The sequence below is a fragment of the Equus caballus genome, chromosome 16 (assembly GCF_041296265.1).
Source record: "Equus caballus isolate H_3958 breed thoroughbred chromosome 16, TB-T2T, whole genome shotgun sequence".
Taxonomy (NCBI): Eukaryota; Metazoa; Chordata; class Mammalia; order Perissodactyla; family Equidae; genus Equus; species Equus caballus.
Genome location: NC_091699.1, coordinates 45,534,451 through 45,548,772, shown reverse-complemented (window position 1 = coordinate 45,548,772; position 14,322 = coordinate 45,534,451). Strand labels below are relative to the sequence as shown.

Here is a 14,322-nt window from a genome sequence, read left to right as displayed (position 1 = left end):
AGGCAAACATAGTGAAATGCATGAGCCTCATTCTGTAAAGCTAAATCTGGAACCAGATAATGTGGAGGAAACCGCATGCATAAAGACCAAAGAGCTTGCACCTACTTGCAAGGCAAGAGCTGTGAATCGGCCCAGACTATGTATAGTTCTATTGGCCGAAGATTCTGGATGCTCCAGCAGAGTCAGGCCTGGGGCCATTCGTTCTGTCTCCTGACTGTTCCTTAACACCTCCTTCCTTGGAGAAGTGTTTGCCCAATTTAACACTGACCTATGCTGCTGGAAAGTTCCATCCAGCCGTGAACCTTAAAATACTTGTTTGCTCCAGCATGAAAACTGCTCATGACCAAACTTCCCCTGGGAGGGTCGGTCAGGGAGGCCATGTCTGACTGTGCTGCATGAGCTTGTCCCAGAAGTAGGGGCATAGGGTCCTCTTTCACCTGTAATCCCCGTCAGCTCCTGGCTGGAGCCACTTCTCCTGGGGTGGGTCATCTGGGTCAAAGCTAGGTATGGCACTAGGGCTTCTTTCCTTCTCCTGGGTCCTTCCTGTGGGTGCATTTTGGAAAAATCTCATTCCCCAGAGCACCCTAGAGTACGTGTCAGCTAGTTGACTTCAGAACAGTTTTCTTCATTGCATTAATTTAGCTGTGCTTGTGCTCCCTGCTTGCAGGTAATCCAGATTTAGACAGGCTTAGGTTTCCTCAGATAGGTTGGCTTCCAATGGAAAGTTATTTTAGAGTTTTTTTTTAAAGTAAAGAAATTATAGAGTCAAATGTTGTAAGTTTGTCTCTATAACGAAGACTTTTCCACCATCACAAGTTTTAAAAGCAAAAAAAAGTCCCAACAACCTGGGCAGAGTAGAAAATAGTTGCCAGCTAAGCACTAGTTTTGTCCTTTACCAAGATCTTTTCTGAAAATCCCTTATCAAGGCAGTTTCCTGTGAGAGACAGCCAAATCCCAGCTGATTTTTCTACCTGTGTCAAAGTCTGCCATTACTTGCCCTGAGAGCTTTGATGACTCTGTGTGTGTGTGCGCATGCGTGTGTGCACGCATGAGCGTTTGTGTGTGTGTGAGAGAGAGAGAGAGTTGGGAATATATAATGAATGTGCATTGGCTACTGTTGTCTCTGATTTGAATCTAAGTAAATGTTTAATTAAATGTATAGAATGCTGTCTCTAATATGACCCTCTCTCCTTATTAGATTCTCTTATTAACCCACTCCTATGAGACCATCTTATTTCTTGCAGATGAATGATGCTATGGGATTTGAATTGCCCTGGGTGTATTTTGTCAGTCTCGTCATCTTTGGGTCATTTTTCGTACTAAATCTTGTACTTGGTGTATTGAGCGGGTAAGCTACACCTCTTTCATCTTGAAAGCAGAGCACTGAGGACAGTTGCCAAGACCACACAGGCTTTGCTAGATGGGGACTGCCGGGTGGGTGCCAAGCGCTTTATGTGTCCTCTGAGATGCTCTCTTTTCTGCTGAGGCTTCCCAAGTCAAGATGTTTCCTGGAACCTCACCAGCCTTCATGAAAGAAAGCTATAGAATGATTATTGACCAGAAATTAATCAGCATTGTTACTTGGGATTTAAATAGTTTCCATGGCATGCCCTTTTGTCTGTCCTAAAATGAGATACATTTATAATTGCTTTATTGGTCTGGATCCAAATACAATGCAGATTAATTGGTAGCAAACAGTAGCTAAATGAGCTGGTCCTGGCTGACATTCAGTAGGCCACATTCGTAGATTTCAGCAGCAGAACTTATTTGAGAACAAAAAATGAAAGGCCGTAGGCAGGGTCCCTGTCCTAGGAGCACTAACCTTCAGTCAAAGCCCTGAGTGGTCTGGCAGCTGCTCCTGGGGGCTCTGCTCTTTAATAAATGGATAACTGATAACTGATCTCCTTACATTTTACAGGTAAATGATGCGATAGGATGGGAATGGCCATGGGTGTATTTTGTTAGTCTGATCATCCTTGGCTCATTTTTCGTCCTTAACCTGGTTCTTGGTGTCCTTAGTGGGTAAGCAGTTGGATCCATGTTGCACATTCTGCTGCTGCCACGTGTGCGGCGGCGCTGCGTGTCTCGCAGCTGCTCCTCGTGGCTTCTCTGCATGTGTGTGGACTCTGATGTCCCCTCTGTGTGTTGCTTTTGGATTGAACTGTGGTTCTTTCTGCCTGTGTGTGTCTGTGAGGTTCTGTGTTTCTGATGCTTGCCAAACACTATTAATTTAGTGAAAACGTTTCTCTGAAGCCAGTTGCATTCGTGTGCCAATGTGTAGAAGTGGACTACAAGTGGGTAAAAGGATTCCTAGCCTCGGTCCCCAGGAAAGGGCCGTTGTCTTTTGAGTTTTTTTCCCATTGATACATAACCTGGCCCTTTTAGGTTACCCACAGAGTATCATGAATATTTCCAGTGGTGTTTCAGATTTTGTTATGAAGGAGAAGTGAGCCTAGATTAGCACATAAATACTGAACAAAATCTTACATCTTTCAGATCAAGATCATTTATTAGCTTGGTTTTCTGCTGCTGTTGCTGTGAGAATTTTCCCTCAGAATCATTTTTAATCTTAATTGTAGAATCTTTCTTTAATGCAGGGTAACGATCAACTTTTGTACATAGATTTCCTACGGCCTTATCATCATCCTCATCACTCAGTCACCATTTTTGAAATTTCATTTTGTTTACCAAGTCAGCTCTGTGGGTTGACCCTCCATAAAGAGGGTTTGGTGGAGACTGAGTTGGGAAGAGGACTCCTGCTGTTTCTGGGCTCTGCTTTGCCTGTAGATGGAGATGCCATCCCAGAGCCCCTTTGGGCAGCTCTGCATTCTCCCAATCCCGCTGACACCCAGAAAGGGGAGCGCCCCAGAGAAGGGAGCCAGGGCTGTCTGGGCTTTCTCAGAAGCAGCTCCAGCATGTAACCATTGCCAGGGGCTCTGGGGGTGTGACTGGAGGCCCAGGAGGTACCCTTCTCCCCCAGGGGAGCCTTTGTCACTCCCTGAGCCCAGACAGCCTCAGGAAATACTATTGACAGACTTGATTCCAAGTGAGTTTATCTCTTCCTCGCTCACTTTATCTTCCTCTTGCTGAGATTGCATCTCGGGAAAGTGATGGCTTCATGTAGGCTGAGTCAGTGAAGAGACCTTTATCGCGTTTTTCTAAACACTGCCTGTTCCAGAGCAGAAAGCAGAGCTCGTTATCCACCTCTGCTTGCTTTCCTCATCTTCCCTCTCACCTGCCCTGCCTGCTCTCGGGATAACACATTTGGAATTTTCTTTGGCAGAGTGTGGTCAGTTTTACACCATGGACACACACTGTCATGTGAAGCCTCTATCTAGAAATGGCCAGGAGCTGACGCCCCATAGTTGGGGGGTGGGGGGTGGAGCGGAACTGAGCTGAGGGTTGATGGCATACCCTCGAGCCCTACCAAAGCTTCCTTCTACAGACAAAGGGCTCCTCAAGCCTCCTGTTCTTTCACTTACAACTTTAAAAGTGCCTGCCTCCTAATGAACCTCTGTGGCCTTAGGTTAGTGTTGGGATTGTAAGGGTGGAGTTCATCCCTGGAGACACAGCATTGTGCTTGACTTTGCCACGAGAACGGCCATACGAGGTTAACAGCAATTCTCTTATGAATTCCTTGGCGCCCCATGTCTCCTAAACCTAACTGAACTGACTGAGGCCATGGAAACCACTAATTTTAACAGTGCCAGTGACATGCCTTATCTCTGAGCTTCCTGGAGCAGGATCCATCGCCCCGCATGCTGCAGCTGCTTAAAAAAGAAAAAAGGAGAAGCTCAGAGGAAGGGCTCCTCATTATAATGGTGGGGGTTAAATATGCAGCCCCATGCAGGGGGCACCCAAAGCTGGAAGATAACAAAAAGGCACACCCCCTCATGGGACCACCAGTTTACTAAAATATATTTTGGGGAAAATAATTAGTGATTTAAAAACAGTTTTGTATCAAAACAAAATGAGAACGCTTACAAAGGAGAGTGCAAATGACACGTGAATTTTTAAAATAAAATCCAAGACTTCCCAGTGATATTCAGTGTCAGTTCATGCTGTGCCCCGACTCCAAGGGGCTGTGCACTGACTGGACTCCACCCGTAAGGCCAGCTTTGGTAGGAAGTACTGAGGGAACTTTGTGTAAGGTAAGAACCTCCTCTGCAAAGAAGAGCCTTGCAGCAGTGTTCACAAAATTGTCCAGCATTTCCTGAGTTGATGTTGAGTGCCGGCTCTGGGCCAGAGGCCAGAGGTGCCAAGATGTCTAAGACACAGACAGAGGCCTTGTGCTCAGACATTCATTGTCTGGTGGGGGAGACTGTTAAGTGGTGCAGGATGGCAAAGCTAGAGTAGAGGTGTGGACCAAGGGGATGTGACAGCCACATGTCTGTGAGCTGGATCTTGAAAGATGGTAAGATGTCTGCCAGGGGGAAATTGAGGACAAGCTGACACGCTCTCACCTCCCCTAATAATTCTTCTCTGCCCAATTACAACTCCCTGACTTTCCTGCAAAGCAACAAATTGGGTTATTTGTGTTCATTTTCTTGTTAAAGCAAATTTAAATTATTTTTATATTAATTTTAGGGTTCTTCACAATTTTTTTAGGGAGCACTAGAGAGATTACAAAACTAGAAGACGTAAATGTTAAAAGGAAAATGACTTATGTTGCAAACCCCATTAGGGACCATCAGACCAACAAAAACACAATCCTCAAAGCACCGAATTTTAGAAGTTTAAGACCATGCTATTGCCTTCTGATGAAGAATCGTTAAGTGATGCTGTGTGTCGTTAAGTCTGTTAATCATGTGGAAATCTTTGTTTTTGCTTGTTGGCGCCTTTTTTCGTGTGGCCATGCCATCCTATTGTATTCTTGAACTGATTTTAATCTGCACACTTGATTTGGTGTTGGTACATTTTTAAAGCATTATAAGACTGATGCTTTGGAAAAATCTTTGGTTTAATAAGAGACCCTTTTTCTCAAGGTGAGTATGAAGTTTATCAACTGGCTACCCTGTGTAGCCAAGCATGAACAGAGATGACGATGATGATAGTGTTCTGTGGGAGGAGCCAAGAATGTCTCTAACTCATGTTGCGATTTCACGTTAAGTTGTCATTGAGGAGATGGTCCCGTTATGACCAGGGGTTGGAAGGAATGTCTCATTCCAGTCTACAATTCAGACAGATTATGTCTGTTCTCATAACTTGGTGACTTTTCACTTGTATAATTGTTCATTTGACTCCTTGTCCCTTTTGAGGTTTTTGTCAGTAAATAGGCAAAATAAGAGAACACAATGTTTCAGCATTTTCTTTAGAATCACTGCCAGAGTCCCAGGGGGAAAGTGGTGGTCTTTGGACAGTGGGCTCACTTCTTCACTTGCACGACCCAGCTGATGTTGGGCACACCTGTGGTAAGGTGGAGGGCCCTTTATGCCCCCACGGTAGGGTTCAGACCCCCAAGAAGGGGCTGGTCGATGAGAAGGGAGCTAGAAGACCTGGGTTCTGGTGCTGCCAGTGTCGTGCACTAACTCTGGGGCTTCACTCAGGAGTCCTGAGCCTCGGTCTCCTCGTCCCTCAAACAGAATGATCCTGTCACGCTGCCTTCCCCACAGGGTGGCTGCCTTTAAAGCAGCTAATGAACATAGAAGGGCTTTGAGAGTATACAAAGGATTCTACTCATTTAATGTATCTTTACCTTAAATCTATGGCCCTCTCCTCAGTCCCCTCCCTGGGGGAAGTGGGAACAGCCAAAGGGGCTCTTTGCAAATGATCTAAAGTGTACCACTTTCTGATTTCCCAGGAAGTGACCAAGAAAAATGTGCTTTGTACACACATTAATACTATATGCTGTGCCCCCAAGAGGAGGCCGTCGAGGGTGTGGAGGTCCTTTGTCAGCTATAGTGTTGTGCAGCTTTAAATAGTTATGATTGAAGTTACAGCTGATAGTGATTGTTTTACACAAATAGAGGGCAATGGCCTTTCTGTAACACAGTGGTTAAATGCACTGGCTCTACGGTTGGATAACCAAGACTTGGATCTTTGCTCTAGCTTTTACCAAGTGTGAGATTTAGAGCAGATTTCTTAACTGTTTGAGCCTCACTTTCCTATCTGAAATGGAGCTAATAGTACTAACTGCGTGGAGCTGCATGAGGATTCAATGGGCTAAAGAGAGTAGAGTGTTTGGTCATTGTTATGGTGATGGCTCGAGTAAGTATAAAAGGGCATTTGATGCAGGAAAAAAAATCTAATCAACTCAGTCCCTTTTTTTAAAATGATTAATTTTCGGATGTACGTCATAATATATTTCGAATTCTGTGTAGATTACATCATGTTCACCACCCGAAAACTATTATAGTCCATCCCCTCACATGTGAGCCTAATCACCCCTTTTGCCCTCCCCGTATGGTAACCACCAATCCAATCTCCAATGCTATGTGATTGTTTGTTGTTGTTTTTATCTTCTACTTATGAGTGAGATCATATGGTATTTGACTTTCTCCCTCTGACTTATTTCACTCAGCAAAATACCCTCAAGGTCCATCCATGTTGTCACAAATGGCCGGATTTCATCATTTCTTATGGCTGAGTAGTATTCCATCGTGTATAAATACCACATCTTCTTTATTCATTGGTCCCTTGATGGGCACCTAGGTTGCTTCCAAGTCTTGGCTATTGTGAATAATGCTACAATGAACATAGAGGTGCAAGTATCTTTATGCCTTTGTATTTTCAAGTTCTTTGGGTAAATACCCAGCAGTAGGATAGCTGGATCATATGGTAGATCTAGCCTTCATTTTCTGAGGATACTCCATACTGCTTTCCATAGTGGCTGCACCAGTTTGCACTCCTACCAGCAGTGAACAAGGGTTTCCCTTCTCTCCACATCCTCTCCAATATTTGTTGTTTCCTGTTTTGTTAATTATAGCCATTCTGACCGGAGTGAGATGATACCTCATTGTAGTTTTGATTTGCATTTCCCTGATAGCTAATGATGTTGAGCATCTTTTCATATGCCTGTTGGCCATCCGTATATCTTCTTTGGAGAAATCTCTGTTCAGATATTTTGCCCATTTTTCAATTGGATTCTTGTTTTTTTTTGGTTGTTGAGCTGTGTTAGTGCTTTGTATATTTTGGATATTAACCCCTTATCTGATATATGGTTTCCAAATATCTTCTCCCAGTTGTTAGGTTGTCTTTTCGTTTTGTTGATGGTTTCCTTTGCTGTGCAGAAGCTTTTTAGTTTGATGTAGTCCCATTTGTTCATTTTTTCTTTTGTTTCCCTTGCCCGGTCAGACATGGGACTTGAAAATATGATGCTCAGACCAATGTCAAAGAGCGTACTGCCTATATTTTCTTCTAGAAGTTACATGGTTTCGGGTCTTACATTCAAGTCTTTCATCCATTTTGAGTTTATTTTTGTGTATGGTGTAAGGGAATGGTCTACTTTCGTTCTTTTGCATGTGTCTGTCCAGTTTTCCCAACACTATTTATTGAAGAGACTCTCCTTTCTCCATCGTATGTTCTTGGCTCCCTTGTCGAATATTAGCTGTCCATAAATGTGTGGGTTTACTTCTGGGCTCTCAATTCTGTTCCATTGATCTGTGTGTCTGTTTTTGTGCCAGTACCATGCTGTTTTGGTTACTATGGCTTTGTAGTATATTTTGAAATCAGCATGTGTGATACCTCCAGCTTTGTTCTTTTTTCTCAGGAGTCCTTTGGCTATTCAGGGTCTTTTGTTGTTCCATATAAATCTTAGCATTCTTTGTTCTATTTCTGTGAAAAATGTTGTTGGAACTTTGATAGGGATTGCGTTGAATCTATAGATTGCTTTAGGAAGTATGGACATTTTAACAATGTTAATTCTTCCAATCTGAGAGCATGGAATATCTTTCCATTTCTTTGTGTCTTCTTCAATTTCTTTCAACAATGTTTTATAGTTTTCAGTGTACAGATCTTTCACCTCTCTGGTTAAGTTTATTCCTAGGTATTTTATTCTTTTTGTTGCAATTGTAAATGGGATTGTATTCTTAATTTCTCTTTCTGCTGCTTCGTTGTTAGTGTATAGAAACGTAACCAATTTTTGTACATTGATTTTGTATCCCATGACTTGACTGTATTCCTTTATTGTTTCTAAAAGTTTTTTAGTGGAATCTTTAGGGTTTTCTAGCTATAAAATCATGTCATCTGCAAAGAATGACAGTTTCACTTCTTCTTTTCCAATGTGGATCCCTTTTATTTTCTTTTTCTTGCTTGATTGCTTTGGCTAGGACTTCCAATACTATGTTAAATAAGAGTGGTGACAATGGGCATACTTGTCTGATTCCTGTTCTTAGAGGGATAGCTTTCAGTTTTTCTCCACTGACTACGATATTAGCTGTGGGTTTGTCATATATGGCCTTTATTATGTTGAGGTATTTTCCTTCTATACCCATTTTATTTAGAGTTTTTATCATAAATGGATGTTGTATCATGTCAAATGCTTTCTCTGCATCTATTGAGGTGATCATGTGATTTTTATTCTTCATTTTGTTAATGTGGTGTATCACGTTGATAGATTTGCGGATGTTGAACCATCCCTGGAATGAAACCCACTTGATCATGATGTATGATCTTTTTAATGTATTGTTGTATTCAATTTGCTAGTATTTTGTTGAAGGTTTTGCATCAATGTTCATCAGTGATATTGGCCTGTAATTTTCTTTTTTTGTGTTGGCCTTGTCTGGTTTTGGTATCAGGATAATGTTGGCTTCGTAGAATGAGTTAGGAAGCCTCCCCTCCTCTTCAATTTTTTGGAAGAGTTTGAGAAGGATAGGTATTAAGTCCTCTTTGAATGTTTGGTGGAATTCACCAGGGAAGCCATCTGGTCCTGGACTTTTATTTTTTGGGAGGTTTTTGATTGCTGTTTTGATCTCCTCACTGGTGATCAGTCTATTCAAATTTTCTACTTCTTCTTGGTCCAGTTTTGGAAGGTTGTATGTTTCTAAGAATTTATCCATTTCTTCTAGATTATCCAATTTGTTGGCATGTAGCTTTTCATAGTATTCTCTTTTGTATTTCTTTTGTATTTCTGAGGTGTCCATTGTAATCGCACCTCTTTCATTTCTGATTTTATTTATTTTAGCCTTCTCTCTTTTTTTCTTGGTGACTCTAGCTAAGGGTTTGTCAATTTTGTTTATCTTTTCAAAGAACCAGCTCTTGGTTTCATTAATTTTTTTCTATTGTTTTTTTAGTCTCTATTTAGTTTATTTCTGCTATGATTTTTATTATTTCCTTCCTTCTGCTGATTTTGGGCTTCGTTTGTTCTTTTTCCAGTACCTTTAGGTTGTCTATTTGGGATTTTTCTTCTTTGTTGAGGTAGGCCTGAATTGCTATAAACTTCCCTCTTAGAACTGCTTTTGCTGTATCCCACAGATTTTGGCATGTTGTATTTTCATTTTCATTTGTCTCCAGGAATTTTTTGATTTCTTCATTGATGCAATTGTTGTTCAGTAGCATTTTGTTTAATCTCCACATCTTTGTGGCTCTTCTGGTTTTCTTCCTGTAGATGATTTCTAGTTTCATACCTTTGTATGAAAAGGTATGATATTATTTCGATCTTCTTAAATTTATTGAGACTTGTTTTGTGGCCTAATATGTGATCAATCCTGGAGAATGTTCCATGTGCATTTGAAAAGAATGTGTATCCTGTGGCTTTTGGATGGAATGTTCTGTATGTATCTACTAAGTCCGTCTAGTCTAATGTGTCCTTTAAGGCTGGTGTTTCCTTACTGATATTCTGCTTGGATGATCTATCCATTGGTGTAAGTGGAGTGTTAAAGTCCCTTACTATTATTGTGTTACTGTCTATTTCTCCTTTTATGTCTGTTAATAATTGCTTTATATATTTAGGTGCTCCTATGTTGCGTGTATAGATATTTACAAGTGTTATATTTTCTTGTTGGATTGTTCCCTTTATCATTATGTAGTGCCTGTCTTGTCTCTTGTTACAGTTTTTGTTTTAAAGTCTATTTTGTCTGATATAAGTATTGCTACCCCCGTTTTTTTTCTTTGCCAGTTGCATGGAATATCTTTTTCCATCCTTTCACTTTCAGTTTGTGAGTGTCTTTAGGACTGAAGTGTGTCTCTTGTATGCAGCATATACTTTGGTCTTGTTTTTTTTATCCAATTGGCCACCCTATGGCATTGGATTGGAGCATTTAGACCATTGATATTTAAAGTAGCTATTGATAAATATGCATTTGCCATTTTGTCCCGTTTTTTTCTAGGTGTTTTAGTAGTTCTTCTCTTTTCCTTTCTTTTTCTCTTGCTCTCTTCCCTTGTGGTTTGATGGCTGTCTTTAGTAATAATTTTTATTTCTTTTGTCTTACTTTTTTACTTACTTGTATAGGTTTCTGATTTGTGATTACCATGAGGATCCTATTTAATATTCTATGTTTGTAGCAGTCTATATTGAGTTGATAGACTCTTTAGCTTGACCTCTTTCTAAAAGCTCTAGTTTTTCACTCCCCTCCTCCCACATTATATGTTTTTCAAATCATATATAGTCTCTTGTTTAGTGTGTGTCTATCCATTACCCTTTTATCGTTGAAATAGGTGATTTTAGTACATTTGTCTTTTAACCTACATATTATCTTCACAGGTAGTTGATCTGTTACCTTTACTGTATTTTTACCTTACAAGTGATTTTATTGCCTGTTTTTTGTTGTTGTTGTTGTTGTTTTGATAATTTTTTTTATCTCTATTTGTGGTCATTGCTTTCCCACTTAAATAAGTCCCTTCACCATTTCTTGAACAATTGGTTTCTTGGTGATAAACTCCTTTAATTTTTGCTTGTCCAGGAAGCTCTTTATCTCTCCTTCCATTCTGAATGATGACCTTGATGGCTAGAGTATTCTTGGCTGTAGGTTTTTTCCTTTTAGCACTTTAAATCTGTCATGCTGTTCTCTTCTCGCCTATAGGGTCTCACGTATAGGGTAAGTCCGCTGATAGCCTGATGGGCTTCCCTTTATATGTCACTTGTGGCCTTTCTCTTGCTGCTTTTAGGATTCTCTCTTTGTCTTTAATTTTGGACATTTTAATTGCAATATGTCTTGGTGTGGGCCTCTTTGGCCTTATCTTGTTTGGAGCTCTCTGTGCTTCCTGAACTTGGATGTCTGTTTGCTTCCTCAGGTTAGGAAAATTTTCATCTATTATTTCTACAAATAAATTTTCTGCCCCTTTGTCTCTCTCTTCTCCTTCTGGAACACCTATAATCCAAATGTTAGCACGCTTGATATTGTCGCAGAGTTCCCTTAGACTGTTCTCATTCCGTCTAATTCTTTTTTCTCTTTTCTGTTCTGCTTGGGTGATGTCCTCTAGTCTTTCCTCTAGCTCGCTGATCCATTCTTCTGCCTCCTCTACTCTGCTATTGAGTCCCTCTAGTGAATTTCTCATTTCCAATATTGTATTCTTCATTTCTGATTGGTTTTTTAAATCTCTTCCAGTTCTTTGCTGATGTGCTCACTGTGTTCATCCAGTCTTCTCCCCATATCTGTGAGCATCCTCATGATATTTTGTTTGAACTCTTTGTCAAGTAGGTCACTTGTTTCTGTTTCATTTAGTCCTTTTTCTGGGGTTTTGTCCTGTTCCCTTGCTTGGAAAGTGTTCCTTTGTCTCCTCATTATGCCTCTTTCTCTGTGCTTGTTTCTCTGTATTAGGTGAGTTGGCTATGTCTCCCAATCTTGGAGAAGTGGCCTTATGTATGAGATGCCTTATGAGACGCAGCAGTGTGCTTCCCTCTTGTCACCAGTCCAGAAGATCCAGGAGTGACCCCTTTGTGGGCTACTTGTGTCCTTCTGCTGTGGCAGGGTTGCTCCCACTGCAGGTACCCAGAGTCTAGTCTTTCCTTCCCTGGCCAGCTGTTTGTAAATCCAGTTTGGGGAACCTCAGCGCTGTTGGCTACAAAGTCTATCAGCAGACTCCTGTTGCAGTTTTTCTCTTAATTGGGTTGGTACCCAGTGTAGCTGGTTGCTAGGCTCAAGGGCTTACAGTTGTGATAGGCCTCAGGCCTGCAAGGCTGTTGTCAGTTCTCTTAGGAGCACAGCTGAGTGGGGCTGGCCTTTGGCATTGGGGCACTCAATTGTTTCATGCTTTGGAAGGTGGGGCTGATCCTTTTTATGGCTGTTTGTGAAGCACAGGTCTTCTACTGCTGATTATCCTCACCCCACACAGGACCACATACACCATCAACACAGTCCTGGTCCATGCACACTTCTCAACCCCCTGGAGCGTACCCTGACACCGCACTGCAGAGGCCCCCACCTCTCCACCAATGCCTCCCACAGTTCACCTGGTCCTCACACAGGCCCTGCCCCACAGAGGCAGACACCCTTGCCTGCCTTTAGAGGATCAAGGCACCCAGTCAATGCAGGCTGAAAAGTAGCCTGAGGGCTTGCTTTTAGGTGGGGCCAGTCTCTAGGGCTGGTTGCCTGCCCTGGCTGAACTGGATTAAATCTGTGCTCTAGTGGGCATGGCAGACCCCTGGGCTAACAGGCCAAGGGATGAACCTTAATGGCACCCACCGCCAGTGCGGGGGTGGGGGAGGTGGGAGTTTGTGTCAGCACACCTGGACCAGCTCAGAACAATGGCCCCCACCAATGTCTCAGTCTCCGGAGAGGTCCCTCCTCTCACCAAGATGCCCCCCAGAGCCCACCAGGTGAGTCTTGTTTCACCAAATCAACTCAGTCCTTTTTAACTAATTAATAATAATTGGCCAAGATAGGCCTGGATTAGTGAAAAGTCTAAGTTATGTGGTATTTTAAAATGTTTTATTACATATACATTTATATAGATAATGGCATAAGTCAGTGATTACTAAAGGATATTACTACATAAACCACTTCCTGGGGGTCCTTTACAGAATAGATTAAGATCATTTATAATTTGCCTATGAATTAAAAGCTTTGATTTTTGCCAGTATCTTATGACAAATATTTGAAACACTTTCTCAAGCAGAATTTGTATGTTGTTAGAAGATAAATGTTCTTTGAAAGCCAGATTTTATGACATAAGATTGAATTTAAACCCAGCCCATGTCTATAAATTCAAGATCATTCAGGTCTAAATTAATTTGTGTTCTTTGTGCCCCAATGAGTTCCAGATCTACCACGTCACAGGTATCTTCGTAAATCATTAATCCAATTTTATGTTACTAAAGGTCTGTTTATTTTAACTTTAGAAGTTGTGAGGGAACATGGATGAGGTGAAGCTTTACAGAAAAACAAAGGCCATTTTCAAACCAGTGGATCATCTGAATCGCACTGTTGGGGCCTTCTTGTACCCTCTTCTAGTTATATCCAGTCCCAGGGGCTGGACAAAGGCATGGCTACTTTCTTTGTGTACCTGCTGGTATAGAGAGAATGGAGAGGGCAGGTGGTGGTGGTGCTGGCACTGTAGACCATATGATATCAGAATTTTACAGAGTAGGATCAGGTTTAGGGCATTGTAATTTGCACCCTCGTCCATTTAAGTTCACACCATGATGAGCCATGGTAAACCCAAGATTGCCTCTGATTTCCTCCCCTTGCATGTTGGCTCAGGAGGCAAAACATACCAGGGAGATGGTGGTTGTATCACTTGTGAATATTTTCTAAGTGGAGACATACGCTCCGGGAATAGGCATTCTTATAAGTTATTCATGACTGGGATTAGATTTTGCTCTCATTCAACACTTTACCAGCATCTGCTGATAGAAAAATGAACAAAAGAATTTCTTCCTGTACATACCCCTCTGAGATAGCTGCATGAGTAGTTGAATTGCTTACAGAATTGAAAGGGGTCTTGTTAGGTGATGAGCTAACCGGGGTATCAGTATGAGTGTACCACCATATTGCCTGATAAAATTGCACTGAGTTAGTGAGTTAACTTCATATCTTGACCAACAGATCAAGAAGGCATATAGAGGTCTAGTCTAAAACCAGAGGGACAGTGAAGGGTTCTTTGTTGGTAGTTCTTACAATAAAAAAAAAAGATTTTCCTATGTGTAATTAGTGATGATCAGGCTGCCAGAATTCCAGACAAAGACACTCTTAATGATCACTTGTAGCAAAATACTTCCCCACATTGAGCTCCATTTGCCTTTGGTGTGACTAGGCTAATAATGTGAAAGATGTGTCCACACAGTTGGATGTCTCTCTTCTTGAACTTGGAAGTAATATTTTGAGTAAGGTTGAATGCTGAGGGAGAGGTCCGTGGTCCTTTAGTAACTTAGCTGGTTTGGCTTTGGTAGAACGAGAAATTAAGCCCTGCTTCAGCTTTAAATGGAAGAAGGCTAAATTTCCTTTT

At 41.5% G+C, this 14,322-nt stretch overlaps 1 protein-coding gene across 24 annotated transcripts in view; it reads left to right on the top strand.

The window, feature by feature from the left end:
* The window catches only part of CACNA1D (calcium voltage-gated channel subunit alpha1 D), a 320,640-nt gene that overhangs the window by 174,931 nt on the left and 131,387 nt on the right, over positions 1-14,322 (top strand). For 16 of the 24 annotated variants that reach the window (XM_070238804.1, XM_070238798.1, XM_070238803.1 and 13 more), the window contains exon 8: positions 1,919-2,022. The exons of 2 other annotated variants lie outside the window; for them this stretch is intronic. In XM_070238804.1, the coding sequence (XP_070094905.1) occupies positions 1,919-2,022 (104 nt within the window). Of the gene's footprint in view, positions 1-1,244; positions 1,349-1,918; positions 2,023-14,322 lie in introns of all 24 variants that reach the window. 6 more of the 24 variants (XM_070238805.1, XM_023620274.2, XM_070238791.1 and 3 more) reach the window with 1 other exon arrangement.